The sequence below is a fragment of the Antechinus flavipes genome, chromosome 2, assembly GCF_016432865.1.
Source record: "Antechinus flavipes isolate AdamAnt ecotype Samford, QLD, Australia chromosome 2, AdamAnt_v2, whole genome shotgun sequence".
In the NCBI taxonomy this organism is placed as follows: domain Eukaryota; kingdom Metazoa; phylum Chordata; class Mammalia; order Dasyuromorphia; family Dasyuridae; genus Antechinus; species Antechinus flavipes.
The window spans coordinates 658,029,369-658,051,087 of NC_067399.1; the positions used below are offsets into that span (position 1 = coordinate 658,029,369).

A 21,719-nucleotide genomic window follows, 5' to 3' on the forward strand; every position below is an offset into this window, starting at 1 on the left:
TGGAAGAAGAAATGACCCACCCATCACCTCCTCCCCCCACAATTTCCACAGCTATAACCCACTCCCTCCCCAGATTTAAAGGAATAGCTCATCTGCATGGTGATATAAATTGTTTAAATACATTAGCTGGGGATATTAAATGCTGCAGTCAATAAACTTTTGCCAGTGGCATAAGAAAGCATGGGCATGCAGCTGGCAGGATGCCATCAGAATTTGGCCAGAGCCAAGCTGATGGAAGATTTCACATTACCCATGGATATCCCTGAATCTCCCTAACGTCTGCAATACAGAAACAAATGGAAACTATGATGGAGTTTTTTTTTTTTTTAAATGTTTCTTTCTTTCTGTCTTTTATAAGGAGTCATTTTGTTTATTTCTTAAGGAGTTTCCCCAAAAGGACTCCCCGCCCCACTCCCTACAAAGCCTGTGGCTGGTGGGATGTGGTCTTGGAAAGATTCCTCTCCAGCCTCTGAATGAAGCCTTAGTTAGCCATCAGAGCAGTGGTGTGCATAGCTCAGAAACAGGACGGCCTGAAAAAGCCCCAAACAGAGAACCCAGGCTAAGCTCCTAAGCTTTGCTGCTTTCCCTTACTATGAAGCTGTGAAAGAATTGGAAAAGAAAGAAGAAAAAAAAGAAAGACAAAAAGAAAAAAAGGAGAAAAACAGAAACATCATTTACCCCATTGTAACCATATATACCACAAGTCTTTAAAAGCTCTCTTTTCCTTCCTCAACCTTACTTTCTAAAATCTTTCCCTGGCACCTCTTCACGTCCGCCTTTTGACCATTTTTCTGCAGTGCCATTTCAATGTCCAAAGAAACCAACAGTAGGGGGAAAATCAGCAGCAATTCACATGCATGGGTTTCAAAAGAGAGGCAACCACTTAGAAACTTTGCATTTGCACTCATCACACTCCATTTTGCAATTCCCTAGTTGCATTTTTAACCCTTTCCTTCTCCCATAGGTTCCACTCCTGAAAGGGACTAAGTGCCCCTTCATTCTAGCACCATCCTTCTCCCACAGGTTCCACTCCTGAAAGGGACCAAGTGCCCCTTCATTCTAGCACCATCCTTCTCCCACAGGTTCCACTCCTGAAAAGGACTAAGTGCTCCTTCATTCTAGCATCATCCTTCTCCCACAGGTTCCACTCCTGAAAGGACTAGGTGCCCCTTGAATCTAGCACCATCTTTTGATAGGTTCTTGACATAATTTTGCTTTTTTTTTTTTTTAAACCCAGCTCTATTTCCGCTATATTTCTGCAATCCTCCTCTTTCCCAAATGAAGGGATCCCTCGGAGAGCAGAATTCCTGCCTGGTCCCTTAGATGTGTTCAGTGAAATGCAAAGCAACTCCTCCCACCCTCCACTGTATGCAGGTCTGGCCTGAAGGGAGCAGCATGACTGCAGATGTAGGGGATTACCGATGAAAGAAGTTTTATCTTAAAACAAGGGAGACTTTAATGCAATCAATGAAGGTTCTTGTACAAGAAGGGATTCTCCTAAATCTGGGGGTTCAGGCGACTCCTAGATAGCGGTGTTTAAATTGCAACGAGTTGACTTTGTAAAGGGAAAAAAAAATAAAGGAAGATCAAGGTGGAGCTGAAATTGACATCCCCCTGGGGGAGGGGGGATTAGGGAGGAGAAAGAAACAAACAAGAAACATCCACCCACTCCTCAAGCCTCCCCCTCCCCCAGCTTCCCTTCGGAGTCAGTGCAGTTCCAGACAGCCCCACTATTTGCCAGCTCTCTTAGGACTAGGGATTCATACCTCGCACTCCCTGGAGCCTGACTTGGTGTAGGTGCAGGGTCCTGTGCCATTCAGCAGCATCTCACTGGTCTCTGTGTTGGTGGGCTTGTAATCGACATAGAATTCCTGGGTGCTGGGGGTCATTTGTTTGAGGGACTGCCTTTTCTTTTTCCTGTGTCTCCGCATGAGCGATCGCTGCTGCAGCTGCTTCATGCTGGCCGGGTACCGCTTCCAGGACACATAGATTACCAGCAAGATCACTAGCACTGACAGGAACAGGGCCACGCTGCCGGCGATGATCTTGTGGAAAGAAATGTGTTCCGTGTCCTCGGGGTCGCTCTCTGGGCCTGGCTCGGTGGCCCCCACTGTAGGGGGGGCGGGGGGCTTGCTCTCGTGCTTGGGCCTGGGCAGCTTGGGTTTGAAGGTGGGTTTGGGCAGAGCCCTGGCCAGCTCGAACCTCTCGGTGGTACTTTTGCCACAGATGCTGTAATTTTTCACGGCATCGATCACGTTCACCCCTTGGAGCTCTTTGGGGCTGGCGCAGATGATGGTGTTTTCCCGCAGCCCTTTGAAACTTTTCAGCCAGTTGACCAGGGAGCAGATATTCCTGCTGCATTCCCATATGTTCCCGGCCAGGCTAATGTCATTGAGGGATATCCAAGAATCTAAAATCTCCTGCCCGATAAATGTCAACTTATTGGAATCCAGGTTGAGGCGTTGGAGATTGGGGACACACTGGAAAACGCTGGGTCCGCTGAAGGCTTCGATTTCATTCCCTGACAAATCCAGCCTCTGCAAGGAACTCCAGGTCCAGGACATGGTCTGCCCTATGACACTGATTTTATTCCACTGTAGATAGAGGTTCTGCAGGCTGACCAGCCTGGGGAACAGGGCCAGGTTGAGCTTGGAAAACTGATTATGCTCTAGGTGAAGTTCTTTCAGGCGGATCATGCCCGCAAAGACATTCCTGGCCAGGCTTCGGATCCTGTTGTAGCCCAGGTCCAGGAGTTCTAGGTTGCGACAGTCTTGGAATATCCTCACGGGGATGGTTCGGAGGGAGTTGGACCGCAAATGTAAACTCAGCAGCTTCCGCAAGCCCCGGAATTGTTCTGATCCCAGAGACTGCAGCTGGTTATAGGACAGGTCCAAGTTCCGTAAATTGGTCACAGGTCTGAAGGTATTGTTAAGAAAATAGGAGATGCGATTGGAACTCAGAATCAACTCTTTCAGTCTGCGTATGCCATTAAAAGCATTCTCGTCTATATTGCTGATATGGTTGTGGTCTAGGTACAGCCAGGTGAGCTGGTTGAGACCTTTGAACTGGTTATATTTAAGTTTCTGAAGGCTGTTATAGCGAAGGGATAGACCTAAACAGCCAGCAGATATACTTGAGGGTATCTCCTGTAATTTCTGAGATTCACAATATACCATTTTGCCTTCACACCTACAGCCCTTAGGGCATCCTCGTTCAGCAGAAGAGAGCATTGTCAGTAACACAGTGGGGGCTATTACCAGGGCTACAGCTGATCCGCTCAGTAGCCTAATTACATTGAAACCTGGAAATAAAAACAACTTAGAAAAGTTATCCCCCCAAAAAAAGAATTCATGTATTTTTTTTTCAATCAAGCAAAGGAAAAAATAAAAAAAGCATTCAAGATTTTTTTTTTCAATTCCAAATCAGGATCCCCCAATTTAACAGCTAATATCCTCTCTGCCATTTAAAGAAAACCATCTTTTGAGATGGTCGAAGAGTTAAGCAAGGCATTTCTCTGGCAGGCAATTGACTCTACAGTCATACAAGGCAAGACAGTCTCTATGATAATTAAGCCAGAATTTATGTACAGGCTACATAAAATGTATCAACAGACAGATATTTCCACATTTTTTTTAAAGAAGAAAAATGACAAAACATACCCATCCTTTGTGCTGTTCACAGGTCTTCCTTAGGTCCTTTGCTTTGGCTTAGGGTACCTCTAGCATGACAGCCCCTGTCAGCTGCACTGTCGTGAGTCAGGGCTCGCTGACACCCAGGAAGAAAAATTGGACCCCTTGGGAGATGGACCAATTTGGGCACATTATTCTTTGCCTGCCAGGCAGAACCCTCCAAGAACAAATAAATGCCAAGTGGGCATCCGCTGCTGAAGTCGAAATTCCTCCTAGGTAATGGGATCTTCATGAATGTTCCGTTTTTGCATCTTTACACTTTGAGGAGGGGGGGGGGATAAAATGAAAGGGAAAAAAAAAACCCTACCCACCCAAACCTCCCCCTAACCACAACTTGCTTCTACAGTTTCTCCTCAGAGAAGAACATGCTGTGTTCCTTGGGGCCAGCCTCTGCTAGCAGAGCGACCACATCTGTATTCCATAGCCCAGCAGTTACTTCCCTTAAGCAGCCCTGGGTCCGGCTGCGGAGCTGCCGCTTCCCGGGAGCACGGAAGCCAGTAGCATCCCCTCTGGCTGCTGCCGCTGCGCGTCCGCCGCCGCCACCGTGCAGGAGTTCAGCTCCCTTCTGCAGCCTGGCATGCTGAAAGCTCCCCCGACTGACTGACTGCTTGCTCTGGTCCCCCCGAATCCAGTCTTATGTAAAGCTGCCTCCAGTGGTGAAGTCTATTATGGGCATGTGCAGAACCGGGAGCCTCTTTTATCTTGCAAATGAGCAAGCTCTCTGCTGGGAAAGAAGAGGTGACTGGGTGGCTCAAGCGGGGGGACACGGATGGGGGTGGTCCGCTTGACCAAAAAGGGGCCACTTTTTTCTCTTCCTGCTTATTTCCGAGTCGGGGCTTTCAGGGGCTGGATTGGATCCATTCATTTGATCCAGGAGAATTTGAAGAGCCTAGATTTAGGTCTGGGAGGAACTTTAGGGATTATCCACTTCGGAGATTCTTAACCTTTATTTATTTATTATTATTTTGCGGGAGGGAGGGGGAGGAATTGCGTCTTCGATTACCCTTGACAATCAGAGAAAGTCTAGGGACCCCTTTTTCAGCATCATGTTTTTAAATATATAAAAGAGAATCCGTGAGATTATTTAAAAAAAAAAAAAAAAACTGAGTAAATAAATATAAAATTATCGAATTTTTTTTTAAGAAATGTATGATTTCACAGGTCTCAGGAAAAGAACTCTTGATTCTTCAAACTCTTCCTTCAAAATCCAAATTGAGACTTTTTCAGATGAGGAAACTAAATCTGAGAGAGACAAAGTAATGTGTCTAAAGTCTTACAGAAAATAAAAAGGGGACAGCTAGAAGGCATAGTTGATCTAGCACCATCCTGTGGGACCCTAGGCAAGTCACTTAATCCCAATTGCCAGAAAGAGAGAGAGGGAGGGAGGGAGGGAGGGAGAGAGAGAGAGAGAGAGAGAAAGAGAGAGAGAGAGAGAGAAGGAGAGAGGCAGGGAGGGAGAGAAGGAAGGAAAGGGAAAGATTAAAATTATAAAGAAAATAAAGAGTAAAGTCAGATAGGAATCTTGGTCCTTTAAGTGCTGTTACAATTGAAGGTGTACATGATTGGGAGTAGAGAATTTGAGTTTAAATTCTACCTGTCTGCCACTTATGCTGCTGGACCTCAGTTTCCTCACTTGTAAAATGAGAAGATTGGATTAGATAGTCAACTTTATGTCTAAGAATCAACGTCCCTTGAGAGAGAAGGCTGGGGACTTCACAAGTGATTCTGCTAGTATAGGAAACACTTATGAGACTGAGGAAACAATCTTTGTTTGAAGCCTGGTACTGGGACTGCAGTTTTTAGTGTTAGAGAGCTTTCTAGATTGAAAGGTTGGCCAGAGTTAGGACTTGAACGCAGGACTTTCTGGTGGCAAGACTGACTTCTCTCCATGTTGGCATCCTCCCTGGCAGATCTTAAAAGGATCATAAGCACAAGAGTCTAAACAGAGTGGTCCGCTCCACCAAACAGAATGTAGAGCTACTCTTGGGGTCCATACAAGGTCACTTAATGAGCCCATTCTTCTGGGGTTTAAGGGTACTCGTGGCACTAAGTGAGGTGCTTTAAGAAACTGCTTCAATTCTTTCAGTTCATGGAGATGCCATTATGTGCCCTGAAGGGAGATTACACTAAATGAGGCTCTTATAACAATAGCTGTAGCAGTGGAGAGAATCCCAGGAGTGGCAAGAATACGATTTTTGGACTAGATCTGTAACTGTGCTCCCTCCAAATGGGAAGCCTTCTTGAAGTCAAAGCTGGCTAACCACTTGCCAGGAATATCATTGAAGGCAGTTGTGGCCAGGTTTAGGTTACACTAAATGAGAGTTTCTGATTAAATGCATTCTCCTTTAGTGAGATCCCCAAATCTGAAACTTTTCCACTTGAGAACTCTTCAGTTATTTCAATAGTGTTACCAACCCCAGTCTGTGAGTGTCTTCTGCCAACCAATCCCAACCCCAAAGCTTTTGTTCAGTACCTTCTACATGTTAGCTTTTGGGGACTCCCTTCTGAGATCATGCTCCATCTATTCTAAGTGGGCTTCATTATTGAAATGAAAAGAAGGGAAAGGACTATTCCCCTTCTTTTCCTTCCTTTCTTTGGATTCCAGTACTGTCCTTGTCAAATGTATGTCTGTTGACTGACTGATTACAGGGTTCTATGTTTGGCAGTGGAGAGAAAAAATGAAAAACAGCAACTCCTGTGCTCAGAGAGCTTATATTCTACATTCTAAAAGATCTAACCAGAAGTGTGTTATATTATATTAGCTCAAAGTGCTGATTATTAAATTTTCAACATAATTACTCAGAAACAGCAAATACTACAATCATGATTTGATTTTTTTGTTCTGTAAATTTTGTAGATTTCAAAAAATGATTGAGAAAATATTAATCATTCAAATGTATCCATCTTCCCAAGGAAACTGGTGGTCAAACATGTACCAGCCACCCATGGATATAGCATATAAATAGATAAGTTTATAGCTATATTAATAATCAACATTTATTAAATGCCTACCATGTACCAGATACTATACTAAGTGCTGGACATCATCATCTGAAGGGGAGGAAGTATAGATATTTGTACCAACAAATGTATACATATGCATATAGAAACAGTATACATATATGTGTATGCATATGTATGTATACACATGCATGTGTATATATGTATACATATAGACATGTGTGTATTTTATTGTGTATATGTGTTTATAAATACCTGAAATTGGACTCTTCCTGACTCTAAGCTGAGAATTCTAGCCACTCTGCCATCTAGCTGCCCTAATAAGCCATAAATTTAAGAATATAGGCTTAATGTAACCTCACATGTGCCTTCTCAATGACACATTGAGGGAGGATTGGGAGGGAAGAAGGAAGAGAAAATAGAACTCAAAGTTTAAAAAAAAATGTAAAAATAATTGTTTTATATATAACTGGGAAAATATTAATACATATATATGTATATTTTCCCATTTGTATGTATGTATGTATAATTTCCCATTTACATGTACATATGTATATATACATACACACATATGAAAAAAATATGTATCTTAAGAAAATAGATTACAGAAGGCTTTAAATGACCAGCTGAGGATTTTGTATTTTTTTGAAATGATATACAGGACCATGAACATTCAAGTGATTTGGTTAGATTGCTAATTATTGTGCTAATTAGGAAGCTGATAGATTGGAGAAGGGACAGACTAGAAGCTGAGAGTCCTTTGAAGAGACTGTTTAAATAACTCAGAGTAATGATGAGGGCCTGAAAAAGATGTTCAAATGATTGGAGAGAAGAGAACGCATGTGAGAGACATCATGGAAGAAGAATTGACATGACCTAGAAAATGATTAGATCTAGTGGTCAAAAAATGGGAAGAGTCAAAGATGAGGCCATCTTTTTTGAGACTGGTGGACTGGAAGGGTGAGGTTGCCTTCTTTGAATTCAAGGAATTTTTTAAAAGGCAGGGTGTTTAAAGGTGTCTCACAAAATTCATCATTACACAGTTCCTATAGAATTTGACTTCTCACATAAATGTTTCTAGTACAAGGATCTTTCTGCTACTCTGTCACAGCCAAAATATGCCATCTGCATTTTTTTTGGAAAAATTGATATAAAGCTAATGAATCCATGTCATTGGTTTTCAAATCAATATAGATATTTATAAAGTGAATAGAGCATCACTGGCAATCAGGGTGACCTTTGGGATTCCTCGTTTTTAAATTCTGTAGATAGCCATAGACTAAACACTCGATCACAAGCAATTTTGTTGTTGGGAATGCATCCTTCCCTGTTGTCTTGAATTTATTTAGCATATATTTTGCATCTTCTTAGATGTGTGCTCATTGTTTGCTTTGATGATATGTAAAATCTTTGAGGTAATACATATGTCTTATTTGTTTTTCCATCTTTGGTATCTAGCACAGTGTTTGGCTCTTAATAAATACTCATTGATTGATAGGTTGTGAATTTCAAGACAATGAATAATGGGTATCATTTTGGTCTACTACAGAATCTCTGATAATTCCATAGAATGTAAACCTCAAAAGGATAGAGACTTTTATTTTTGATTCTTTTTTGTTTGTCCATTTTGGTTTCAGTCCTCACATTCTCAGCACCCAATACTGATTTTTGTATATAGTGGGTTCTTTATTTTTACATATATTAAATTTTATTTATTGTAACATTTTTAAAAAATTAGTTCTAAACTTTCTTTCTCCTTTTAGTTCCTCCCCATCCATCAAGGTGGCAACTAAAACAATATCAAACATATATATATATATAAAATCATGTAAAATGTATTTCCATTTTATGCATCTTTATGCAACACAGGAAGAAAGCTAAAAAAAAAAAAAAAACCTATGCTTCCATTTGTATTCAGAGTTCATCAGTATGCTTTGGAAGTATATATAATTTTTTTTGTCATGCTTTCTTTAGAATTGTCTTGGACAATTGTATTGATCAGAAGAGGTAGGTCTTTCATAGTTGATCATCATCACAATATATCACTACTATATACAGTGATCTCCTTGTTCTGTTCTCTGCATTCTACATCAGTTCATATAGATCTTCCCTGTGTTTTCTAAAATAATTCCCTCACAATTTTTAACAGAACAATAATATTCCAACACAACCATACATCATAACTTCTTCAAACTATTTGCTAATTGATGGGAAACCCCACAATTTTCAATTCTTTGCCACCACAAAAAGAACTGCTATAAATATTTTTGTAAGCTTAGATCTGTTCTTTTTCTTTGATCTCTTCGGGATAAAAACCTAGCTGTGGTATACATATACTAAATGGTTTCTTACTAAATTATTTTTGGCTATGTTTTATAATGAATATAGTTAGTATTTTGATGTTACCATTTTTAATAAGAACTAAACTGTGTATAACTCTAAATCATCTAAATCAAGTATCTTAGATCTAGAAGGAAATTCAGTTCCTTCAATCTGCCTTTTTGATTGATAAATTAATTTTATCATCATCTTCTGGATTCAACAATTGAACAGGCATATCTTAAGCATCTGAATCACAAAGAAGATATCAATTAGCATTTGTCAAGGAAGCTTCCTCATTTGGGAAAGACATATCAAGAAAATCATATATGTAGCCTTCATTTCTAGTCCATCTCTATCTGTGTACAAAGTGTTGAGGATTCAAAAATTTCAAAGAAGGAACTAATCCATGTTCTCAAGAAGCTTACAATCTTCAAAGGGGGAAGAGAAGGTATGTAGATAATTATGTACACACGAAGATGTTTCAGGAAGAAGTTGGATTAAAAATTACCACTTTTAGGAAATCAGGATTGAGCTCAGCCTTGAAGGGTGTTAGGGATTCTAAGAGGTGAGGAGGGAGTGCGTTCTAGGTGTGGGAGACGGTCTGTGCAAAGTCATTGAAATGGGAAATGGGCTGCCATGCACCAGGAACAGCATGTATGCCAGCTTGGCTAAGACACAGAGTGTGAGGGAGTTGGGAAAAGAATGTATAATCAACCTGGAAAGATGTTTGGAGCCAGATGGTGAAGGATTTTAAAGGCCAAAAACAAGAAACTGTATTTTATCCTAAAGGCAATAGGGCTCTCTTGAAGCTTCTTAAATATAATGCAGGGGACTGAATCAGAGTTTGGTTTTAGAAATCACAGTTTGGCAGAAGTGTGGAGGATGGATTGGAAAGAAGAAAGATTGGATATGAAAAGCCCAGTTATGAGGCCGTTACATTAGTCAATGTGAGAGATAATGATGACATGAATTAGCGTGATTGGATGAGTTGAGAGAGAAGAACAGATATGAGATACGTGATGGACAATGAAATGACAAGACTTGGCAAGTCACTGCCTATGGAGATTGAACAAGAATTGCGTGTGAAAGAGACCTTCAAGGTTGTAACTGTGGATGACTGGAACAATGGTAGTGCTCTCACCAGAAATAAAGAAGTTAGTAGGATAGATGGGCTTACGGAAGAAGAAAATAAACTCTGTGTGGAATCCATAGACTAAGTCCTGAAATGGAAGGAACTCTCATTTTGTCTTTGTTTCTTCATCACTGTGCATACTGCCTGGAACATAGCAGGTACTTAGGAAATGTTTATTGTTTGGCTGCATATGTTGAGTGCGAAAAGTCTGGGGGACATCCTGTTGGAAATGTCTGGCAGATTGTTGTAGATGGGAGAATGGATCTTGTAGGAAAATTGGGGGCTAGATATATGAATCTACACAGAGAGGAGATTAGTCTCTGAGACTCAAGGTTTAATCACTATGAAGGGACCTATGGGAGGAGTAGGAGGTTGTACTTTCTGGTATCTTGGGGATGTGTGTTTCTCTGGTGTGACAGCTTATTGAGCCCTTTTCAGGACTGCTCATTCACCTTTGGTGCCTATCTCTCACCCAACTCTTACCTGTGATTCTAAGAAGCCGTAGCATTGTCAACCCTAGTAAAACCATCTTGCCAGACACCCTAAATTAGGTCGAAGGTAACCAAGAGGTCTTAAAGCCCTTGATGATTTAGGGCTTGTGAATACTTCCCCTAGAGAATAATTTGCCCCAGTGGCCATAAAGGAGGCTGAAACAGGTGCTTGATAGCAGAGAATTTGCTCAAACATTAAAGACGACAAGGTTATCCACTGTATCTAGGACCATCACCAGTCATCTTGATTTTGTCCCACCATTGAACTTTGATGCTTCTGGAAGAGAGGGTGAGGTGGATGAGACTCTGTCTCATTTAAATCTAATTCATTTGCAAATCAAGGCATCAGCCCACAATTTCATTGGTACTCTGAAAATGAAGGGTGTACAATAATGACACCCTGGTTTCTTATAAACCATCAGGATGCTTTTCTGGATTTATAGCTTGGTTTTGGCTTTAGATTCTTAAGGAAACACTGTTGAGCATAAATATGTTTTCCTTTTATTTGTTTTTCTTGAGATTGATAATTATATATCAATTGTGTTGACAGAAAAAGAGAATTCTACCTATAAAAGGATCCCTAGATTCAATATTCCTACAATTGCTTCTTAGGGGCAGTGTAGCACGTGACTTTTCATCACAAAGACCAGGCTCTGATCTCTGCTTTAGACACTTACTAGTTGTGTAAACTTGGGGGAAGTAAGTCATTTTACCACTTTCAATGTCAGCATCCTTATCTGTAAATTACAGATAATAATAATATCTTTCTCACAGGGCTCACATATAAAGATCAAATGACAAAATTTTTGTAATGTGCTTGACAAACTTTTAAGCACTATATATGCCTCCTATACAGAGCATGTAGAATAGATAGAGTGCTAATCCTGGAGTCCAGAAGATTGAGATCAAATATGGTATCTGACACTTACTAGGTGTATGACCCTGGGCAAGTCACTTGATCTCTCCTTACCTTAGTTTCCACATATGTCAAATAAGAGTAATAATAGCAACTACTTCCAAGGATAGTTGTCAGGATCAAATGAGATCATAATTCAAAGGATTTAGCACAATGCCTGGCATATAGTAAGCTCTCTATAAATGTTCATTATTTTGGCATTGATCACAGTCTGGCATAATATTGGCAAGTAAAGTGTTGGCTTTTTTGATGGAGAGCTTTCCCAAACCTCCACACAACTTCAATTCTTGAATCTCAAAGCTCTGGGTGCCTATGATTATTAGCATGTTTCTATATCTTGATGCATATGTTGTGATATACACATGGATTTGCCTTACTTTCATCTTCTGTCTCACTGACTTGTCACTGGCTGCCCCTCCTCTGCCTCCACCATTGATTTACCCATTCTTTTCACCTCTGTCCCCTTAGAATTCCTAGCTTCCTTTAATGATTAATTAAAAGGTTTATATTTTTATATTCTCCCAAGTTGTGAGTGCCTTATCCCTTAAATATATATGTATATGTATAAAGTTATTGATATGGGCTCATATATTTATATCTCTATATATACAAATATGAATGAATGGTCATGAGAGGTGAATGTTCTTCTAAGATGAAGTTGTCTCAGATCTTGTCCTTTTTTTTTTCAAAATTAATGGTGCCCTGTGTGGAGACCATTAATTTTATTTAATGAACCAAGAATATTTAGCCTAGGGGAAAGACTGACTTGGAGGAAGTGTGATAGCTATTTTCTTCAAATATTTGAAGGTTTGTAATATAGAATTGGGGAGAGACTTCACCAGAAGACAGAGTGGAAATTCTCCACCTTAACAACCCAGACTCATCTGATTTAGCCATTGAAGGAAGAGATAATGGATGGAATATAAAAGATTTTTAATGTAGCATGATGTAAGGAAGAATTCCCTAAGAATTACAGATATGTCCTAGTAGATTGGACTTGGGAGGTGATGGGTCCCGTCTCAGTGGGATCTTCAAGCAGAGAATGGGCAATTCCTTTCCAGCTATGTCAGTGGGGGTTAGAAGTATGATCTCTAAAATTTACCCCAACTCTGTGATTCTGTGATTTTGAATAGTTAGCTAAAATAGGTGGATTGATTCTGGCAGATCTATGGGAGCCTATGTATTCTCCAGGAAGAATTAGTTTAGTGGAAGATCACTCAGAAATGTGTTGGATCCTAAGGATCACATCTCAGTATTTCTATAGGTATTCCATGTGAAATCAACCACAGAGAACTTCCTGGAAGTTTGGCTCAAATCTTTGATGGAGATGATTGAAATTCATGGGGGCAGTCATGAAGGAGTACATACAAATCTATAAATGTAGAAACATGAATTGAGTGTGAAGATTAGCAAAAAAGCTAACTTAACTCAAATTGAACTAAAATCCCTTGCTACAAAACTTTTCTTTATATTTGTCTTATTTTCTCAACTATGCTATAAACCCCATTAGGAAAAGAGGCTATATGTGAGTTCTGTTTGTTCTGCTCCCCATAGTGCTCAGCACAATGATGGGTACATTATGGATGCTGAATATATACTTATTTGAATGCTTGAATGAATAAAACAGGTAAGATAGAGAATGCTGAGCTATAGATGTTGCACTAGAGAGTTAAAGTTGTTTTCAGAATGCAGAGGGCACCAAGACCCTGAGAGTGGGCAAAATCCTCATCCCCTAAATATCTTCTCTAAAGAATGGGAAGTGTCTAACATCTTACCATTAAGATCCTTCTTAGTTTTTTTCAGTCTTTTGCTAACTAAATAAAATAATGAAATATTTATATTATTTATAATAATGAAAATGATGGCAGAGTAGGATTGAGTTGGAAGTGAGAAGAATTTAAGTTATATCTTTAGGAACTAAAGTTTTAGGGGAGATTTATAACGACTAGCTAAAAACAAGGACCTTTATGTGACTAGGAAGAGGGGAATGATACTAAAATAGAAGGGAGGGTGTGCTTAAAGGAGAGTGAATAGTTGATTGGGGGGTTGATTGTTCTTCATCATACTTGAAGAAGACCAAAATGACATCAGTTAGAGTCAAAATGTAGCGTGTCCCAACTGTGGCTGATGAGACCAATGTGGGCTCAGAAGATTCAGGCTCAAATAATGACAAGAAATTTGAATGTCATGTATTTACATCATAAATTTGCTGTAAGGGATCACTATGCATCTGGTTTAGGGAATTAGTAAGCTGAAAATCATATTTGAGAAGTGTGCTTCTAATTCTCATATAGAGGACAATTTGGAGATATCAAAAGGAAGGCAATATGGGGGATAAGGGTACTGACATGTGTCAGACTTACATGACTAAATGAGGACAATTGCTACAGAGTAAGGTTGGTTTTGGATTAAGCAATTCAGGAAGGTTGTGTGCTAAAGAACAGAGGAGTTGCAATCTGCTTTGCTGTAGGGAGTAATTATACTGGGAAAATAAATCATGGATGCATTAATAATAATAATAATCCACATACACACACATATATAAATACACACACACACATATATCATGCTTTATAAACAGATCTTTTGTTCCATAGAACAGTGGTATCTTAACTTCCTACCATTATACAGAGTATATGTGGCTATATCCTAGTTTTCTTAACTCCAAGATCAATGCTCTTTCTACTACATCTCACTGTTTCTCAAGAATTGGATGATGAATTTGAACATATGAGGACACATTTCTGGTACTCAAAGAGCATAACTTCCCTTCTAAAACAGGAAACTATTCTTGAATTTTTTTCATAAAACATAACATCCTTCCCTGAATCATAACATCTTTCCCTTCCAGGAAAGTTAAGTAGTTCCAATTTCCTTCCAGTACAAGCAAAATTTTACCCCATTATGTACCTTTGCTACTTCATTCATATCTATATGAATCATGGAATGGAACCACAAACTCTCTGAAAAGTTACTTCCTTTCAAATCATTGAATCCTTTTAAAAGTTCTATGGCCACAAGGGAAGTATCAAATATCCGGAAGTATTTGAATTTCTTTTAATTTGTGCTTGGAGAGCTTCAAACCACTGAACAGATTTGGTTTTAATTGGGTAAACAGATTCATACCCAGAATGACCCCTTAATGCCAAGTTTCTGTCCAGAGTGAATTGAACATTCAAATTATAAACTTAGAAAAATAGGGCTTAGAGAAGTACTGATCTTTATTGAGAGTTTTTGGGATTTGAACATCATTTAGATTAACTTGGAATCTAATTCTTTCTTTTCATCAGTATGATGGCTTTTCATGGACCCTCTAGACAATACATCTCAGTTCAAAGTTGCTTTACGAGTTTGTAGCAACTCAAAAAAGTGTTGCTCCTGAGTTCTCATCAATAGTTTTAAAAATTTTAGTTAGCTAAAGCCTACAATTAATTCGAACAAAGATATTTCAACAGATTAAATAGTAACAAAAAATCCCAGCACTTGAATACTTTCCCACCTCCCCCCCCCACATAAATGTAGGCCATTCTCTCCCACTAGACATATAATCAATGGAAAGATCAGATATACTTGGGAAATTCATCTGGAAGGAGAATCATATCGGGAGCACATCTGACCAAGACATAATATGAAATGGCAACTCCATAAATCATTGAAGATATATGATGATTTATGGAAAGATGATTTGGAAAGATGAGGTAGGGCCATTGGTGGTTTTTGGTGATGTCATTATGCTGCTTGTACTAAAATGGCTTCCTGTTAACCTTTCCTGCCAAGTGGCACATTGTGGGTCTTATGGTAACACTAGACTTTGCTTGGAAGATGGTTCTGGAGCAGAATATCTGTTTCTAACCTTTGACTTCAGATGAGCTCCCTTGCTAAGGTGTCTCCTTTTTCCTAAAAGAATGAGCAGTCCCTACTATTTTTCTTTTAGCTTTAGGCTTTTTGGGGAACTCATTTTCACATACATGGCATGAGATTCAGAAAAAATAATAATATTTTATTATCTTTATTATCTCAGTATTTTGTCCACCCTATAAAAAAGGAAAATCCTTGCTGATGATTAATCTTTTGTCCCTAAAAAGTCTCTAGAATTTAAGCTTTTTTGCAACTCGGAACACCTATTCATCTAAACCTGGCCTCATGTAAATGAAATTAGGGAAACAAATGTATTGAATCTGTTGTGAGATCACAACATTTTAGATCCAGAACAAAAAGACCTCAGAGGTTATGTATTCAAATACTCATTTTTAGGCAAAGACACTGAAAACCTGGGAGGTTAACTAACACAATCATAGTCACAACAATGGTAAACATTAGAAACAGGGTTTGAATCTAGGTTCCCTGAATCTGCTTGTATCTCATTGTTTTGCTTTTTTGAGTTACATTTGGTCAGACTCTCAGGAACAACCCTTTAATCCCCACTTTCTGTATCAGTGATGTCAAACTTGAGGACCACTGATCCAAGTAGCCCACGACTTTCCCAGTGCAACTGAACTAGATTAAAATGTAATTGGAAGATGCTTAACAAAATAAAAGATACAGTATAAATAATCCATGTTTTGTTTTTAAGTCAATATGTAGCCCCAAGGTTCTGGGGCTATATGAATTTAGCATTACTGTTCTGTATGATTTTGGGTCAGGAAATCATTATTGCTACCACTTAACTTTTGATTTATCCCCCCTTCGATTCCCCTTTAGGATCACTTTAAATGCTGCCTTTTCTGCAGCTGTCTAAGAAGTGTATCTGTAGCCACCTGAGGATTTTTGGTTTTTTGTTTGTTTGTTTTGACTTCCCATACAAATGAAAGATAGAAAGAATGGAATGAGCTTACCTAGAGGGAGTCATGCAGAAGTATTAATGTTTTCAGCAAATTTTTGTTCCAAATTCCAGATTTTGTTATGTATATTTTGTTGGGCAACAGACCTCCCACACTAGGGACTGCCCTCTATTGATTTGGATAAACAAATAAGCAAATAAAGGATCATAATTAAAGAGCAAGAAGGCACCTTCACTATTTTCTGGAATCACCTTTTCATTGATTCCTGGTGAGGGGAAATTGTCTAGAGACATGCAAATGATTCACAGGATCAAACCCTAGTCATTTGCCATCAAATATGATTGGCAATTGTCCTTCATGGTGTAATACCGCTTGAAAGAGATATTGATAGAGTATTAGAGCTGTGATGTCATTGGCATAGAGAGCTTCCAGGTGATGAAATTTCTCTGCAGATCTGTGCAGGCCAGCATCTGCTTTGCAATAGCAAGTCTTGGAGTTGCCTAAAGTAAAGAGAGGTTGCATGATTTATCTAGAATCACACAGCTAGTACGTGTCAGAGAGGGACTTCAATCCATCTCCTTCTCTTTTTTATTTGTTATTTTATTCTATTTTTTTAAATTTCTCATTATTTTTTTTTCCTTTTTTATTATTATAGCTTTTTATTGACAGAATATATACATGAGTAATTTCTCAACATTGACACTTGCAAACAATTCTGTTCCAACTTTTCTCCTCCTTCCCTCCACCCCTTCCCCTAGATGGCAGATAGTCCAATACATGTTAAATATGTTAAAGTATACATTAAATCCAATATATGTATGCATATCTATACAGTTATGTTGCCACATACAAAAAAATCAGATTTAGAAAGAAGGTAAAAATAATCTGAGAAGAAAAACAAAAATGCAATCAAAGAACAACAGAGAGAGTGCAGTGTTCTTTCACTGGGTGAAGTTGGTTCTGTTCATCACTGATCAATTGGAACTGAATTGGATCCTCTCATTGTTGAAGAGAGCCACTTCCATCAGAATTGGTCCTCATATAGTATTGTTGTGGAACTATATAATGATCTCCTGGTCCTGTTCCTTTCACTCAGCATCAGTTCATGTCAATCTCTCCAGGCCTCTCTGTATTCATTCTGCTGGTCATTTCTTATAGAACTATAATATTCATAACATTCATATACCATAATTTACTCAGCCATTCTCCAATTGATGGGCATCCATTCTATTTCCAATTTCTCAGCTCCTCTTTGAAGGCTTACTCTGTTAACTCATACTGCCTCTCAACCACATTAAGGCACTTTAGAACTATCAGACTTGTGTTTAAGAGCATCATCATCTCCCTGTCATATCACAGAGCAGTTCAACATCTTTAATAAAATACACAGATAGTAAATTAATATTTGGATTTTGTACTAACAAAATACAAAACTCAGAAGCAATAACCTAAAACATTAATCAGTTTGGTTTATGAAAAATGTGCACTGTCAATAAGACTTGGGAGAGAATGTGGCTTTTTTTTAAACCAGAAGCAGAAAATATTAAAAGATGAAATTTTACAAGGGTTGTTCCCAGGGGAGTTCAGGTTAGGGTATATGGAACTTTGAGGTGGAGCAAACAGGTCTTCAATAGCACTGAAATGATGCAGTGGATAGTGTGCTGGACCTGGAGTCAGGAAGATTTATCTTCCTAAATTCAAATCTGGCCTCAGATACTTACAAGCTGTATGATCCTGGGCAAGTCAATTAATCCTGTTTGCCTCAGTTTCCTCATCTGTAAAATGAACTGAAGAAAGAAATTTTTTAAAAATAGTATTTTTTCAAATTCATGCAACTATAATTTCAAATATTCATCTTTTCAAAACATTGTGATTCAAAATTTTCTCTTCACCCCTGTAGTTAAGCATGTACAATTTTTCTAAACTTGCTTTGATCCACAATCAGTTGGAGAAGGAAATGGGAAACTACTTGATATCTTCGCAGTCACAGAGAGTTGGACAGGACAGAAATGACTCAACAACAAAGCAGATACTGGGACAGGATTCACTTTGGAGTGGTGACTGGGTTATTATCTCTGAATGTTATGGCAGAATATAAACTCCTAGAAGGCAAGGATTACATTTTTCATTTTTGTAATCCCTTTGATCTAGCAGAATGTCCTATATATAGTAGATACTTAATACACTCTTGTTGAATGAAAATGTGAGATTCTTAGAAAATTAGATGATTCTCATCACAAAAAATCATTTATAGGAAGTATTATAGGAAAGATCTTTCCCCTAGTATCCAATTACAACTAATACAAAGGAACATCTCTAGAGTAAATTAAAGAGGGCACAAATTCAATTTAATATACACCATGCTTTTTGAAGATTCATTTATTTGTAATATGATTAAATTGTAGATATAGCATAGTATTATCAGTGGCTCTTAGTTCAGAATCAGGCAAAGTAAGGTTCAAATTCTACTTTCAATAATTTATCAGTTGGGCAACCCTGGAAAAGTCATCTAACCACTTTATGATTCAAGCAGTTCTTCAAGATTTACCTAATCATCAATTGGATGACTGTGATCTGCCTTGGTTGTAGAAAATTCTAAATTCTGAAATTACTAGGAGAGCTGATAAAATTAGGCCATTTGCATATTTACTTTGTTAGGTTTTTTCTTATTCTTTTTCTCAGTTTCCTCATTTATCAAGTGATAGAGTTGAACTAGATGATTTTTTAGGATCCTTTCTTGCTCTAAATCTCACAATTTCAAGAAATGCTAACTTCATATAAATATTCAGAGACTATCCAGGATATTAAAATTTAAAGCCATTAAAAAACCCAGATTCCATTCAATTTATTGTGCAAACCTCTGTGCTAGGTATTAAAAAAAAACAAATCAACAATGAAAAATAATTCTTGCTCCTAAGGTATTTATATTTTACTGGAGGATGAGACATAAGATCCTCTGTGTAAATGTAAGATAATTGGAGGAGGAAGATAGTACTACAATGAAAGAAGACATTGAGATGATGTTAAAAGAAAATTTGTAGGTTACAGCACATTACTTGAAATAAAAATTTTAACACTCGTCCATGAATTGCAGCTCTGAGGTTACATATTTTGGTAACATAATATGGTTTAGGTCTGGTCAATATTAAGCATTAACTGCTTACCCTGTGACAGATGTTCAGTCATTTTTAATCACGTCTGACTCTATCTTTTTTTGGCAAAGATATTAGATTGGTGTTAGAATCTTAGTATTAACTCAATGGAATTGCTACAATGCTTATTGGTTCACACATTAGCGCAAATCCTTACAAGGTGTTAAGTCACTAGAATTGATAGAAACAATGCTTAAATTAACACCTTTGAGAGTTCACACATTAGCTCACACATTAGTTCACATGTTTGGGAGATTTCAGGGTTCAGTATGAGATCCAAATTCATACCTCCTGTAATCCCATTCTCAGAGGAGGAGGCAACCTTTGATTTACACCTCTAAAAGAACATTAAACACAGATGAGCTCAGTCAGGAGAGTTGAGTTGAAAAAATTGAGAGAAGATTGAGAAGCCACGAGTGGGAGTTGAGCTAGAGGCAGAAGCTGGAAGAGCTAAAAGACAAGCTGCAAGAGCTCTTGGAACCAAGAAGGGATAGAGGCCTCTAAGAAAGCTAACCAGGCTCAAGGAAAGAGACAAGACCTGGAAGGAGAAAATAAACATTTGGATTTTATCAGCTGGCTGCATTTGAAGTGATTATTACTCTAAATTGAACTGAAACTAAGACTGCCTCCAGAAAACCTCCCCAAGAAACCTGCTCCCAGAGAATCATTATATTATACAAAACAAGAGAACACCACAGATTAGGTTGCCATTTTCTTCTGCTCATTTTACATATGAGGAAAATGAGGCAAATTGGATCAAATAGTAAGTGACTGAGGCTAGATTTGAATTCAGGAAAGCGAATGTTCCTGACTTTGAGTCTGGAACTCTGTGTACTATGGTGTTAGGTGCCATAGTTGCAAAGAAAGGCAAAAATATTATCACTTTCTGCAAAGAACTTACATACTATAATAAGGGAGATAGCATGTAAAACTTCATGCAAATGGAAGACTCTAGTAGAGATTGGGGATGGTGGGTAGGAAAGATATTTTGCATTAAGTGGGATTTAATTGGAGTCTTCAAAGAAGCCAGAGAAGTTAGGATGTTGAGTTATGAGGAAGAACATTCTAGGCACACGGGCAATATGAGATTAGAGCTCAGGTCAGAGATTAGGGCTTGGGAAAAAAAAAGAAATGCATAGAGTTGAAAATTGTCTCAATCAAGTGATTGAAACCATAGGAAAATTTCCCTAAATAAAAATGAAGTATGATAATTAGCTTTTCTGTTGTTTAAGATTCTTGTATTTCCAGTGCTCACATTAAATTGTTATGCTTCCCCATTCAAAAGTTTCCTGCTTTGAACAATTGATCCTTTACAATAAATTGCTGTGTGACATTCTTCATCGTACCAAGAATTGTAAACTTCTTTGTGTGAGAAATAAAATCTAGCTCTTCATAAAAAAAGAAAGAAAATTGAACCCATGGGAGCTGATGAAATCACAAAGTCATAGAGTATAGTGGGGGGAAAAAAGAAAAAAAAAAGCCAAGGAGAGAGTTTTCAACAATTTAGTACTAAGAAAGAACAAAAACTAGAGTTGGTTATCTATGAGCACTTTATATTTTATTGCTTTTTAGCTCCAAGTCCTTTTTGTTGCTTGAACTTAGTGTAGTCCAAGAATTCTTCCTCTTTCCTCCCTGAGGCCTGTTCTAGGAACTAAGCATTACCCAGGAACTCTCCTCCTTTCCAAGAGAGGATATTGTCCAAGTATCATAGAAGACTGGGTCTTTCATTTTTACTCATTATGCTAATTCATTGGGATAATGAAAATGAATGGAGTTTTTCTCTTCTGAAAGTCACAATCCACAGGGTGCTTAGGGGCCTCAGGTAGTTAAGGCTGTCAGGCAAACTGTTTACTTAGCTACTGAACAAATCTAAATAAATAGGCATGAGAAAATATTTTAGATTCAATTGACTACATTGAAAAAAGGGAAATATCAACAAAAGACTTCCAGAGTGCTTGTTTCAATTTTTGACCGGTTTCTAATACTACATATGCACTTCACAGTGAGGAAATTCCATCTTCTCTATCTTCCATTAGTTTTTACAACATCGTTTCTAAACATATCCCTTGAAACACTTCTTCCATTTTCCTGTACATCATTGGAAAGAAAATGAAAATTGGTAACATTTATTTAACTCTCACAATACATCAGGTGGAGCTACTAAACACTTTACAATTATTTTCTCATTTGATCTTTACAACTTTCTTTCAAGGGAGATGCTCTTATTAGCCCTATTTTGGAAATGAGGAAACCGACTCAAACAGAACTTATGTAA

The 21,719-nt window shown here is 38.2% G+C and overlaps 2 protein-coding genes across 2 annotated transcripts in view; one reads left to right on the forward strand and one right to left on the reverse strand.

Moving 5' to 3' along the window:
• LRRTM3 (leucine rich repeat transmembrane neuronal 3) overlaps nt 1–4,325 on the reverse strand; it is a 225,483-nt gene extending 221,158 nt beyond the window's left edge. The window contains exons 1-2 of the mRNA XM_051982590.1: nt 3,660–4,325; nt 1,767–3,301 (exon numbers count right to left, since the gene is read on the reverse strand). Of these exons, the coding sequence (XP_051838550.1) occupies nt 1,767–3,301; nt 3,660–3,663 (1,539 nt within the window). The 5' untranslated portion in view covers nt 3,664–4,325. The remainder of the gene's footprint in view (nt 1–1,766; nt 3,302–3,659) is intronic.
• CTNNA3 (catenin alpha 3) overlaps nt 1–21,719 on the forward strand; it is a 1,962,241-nt gene that overhangs the window by 795,049 nt on the left and 1,145,473 nt on the right. The window lies entirely within an intron of this gene.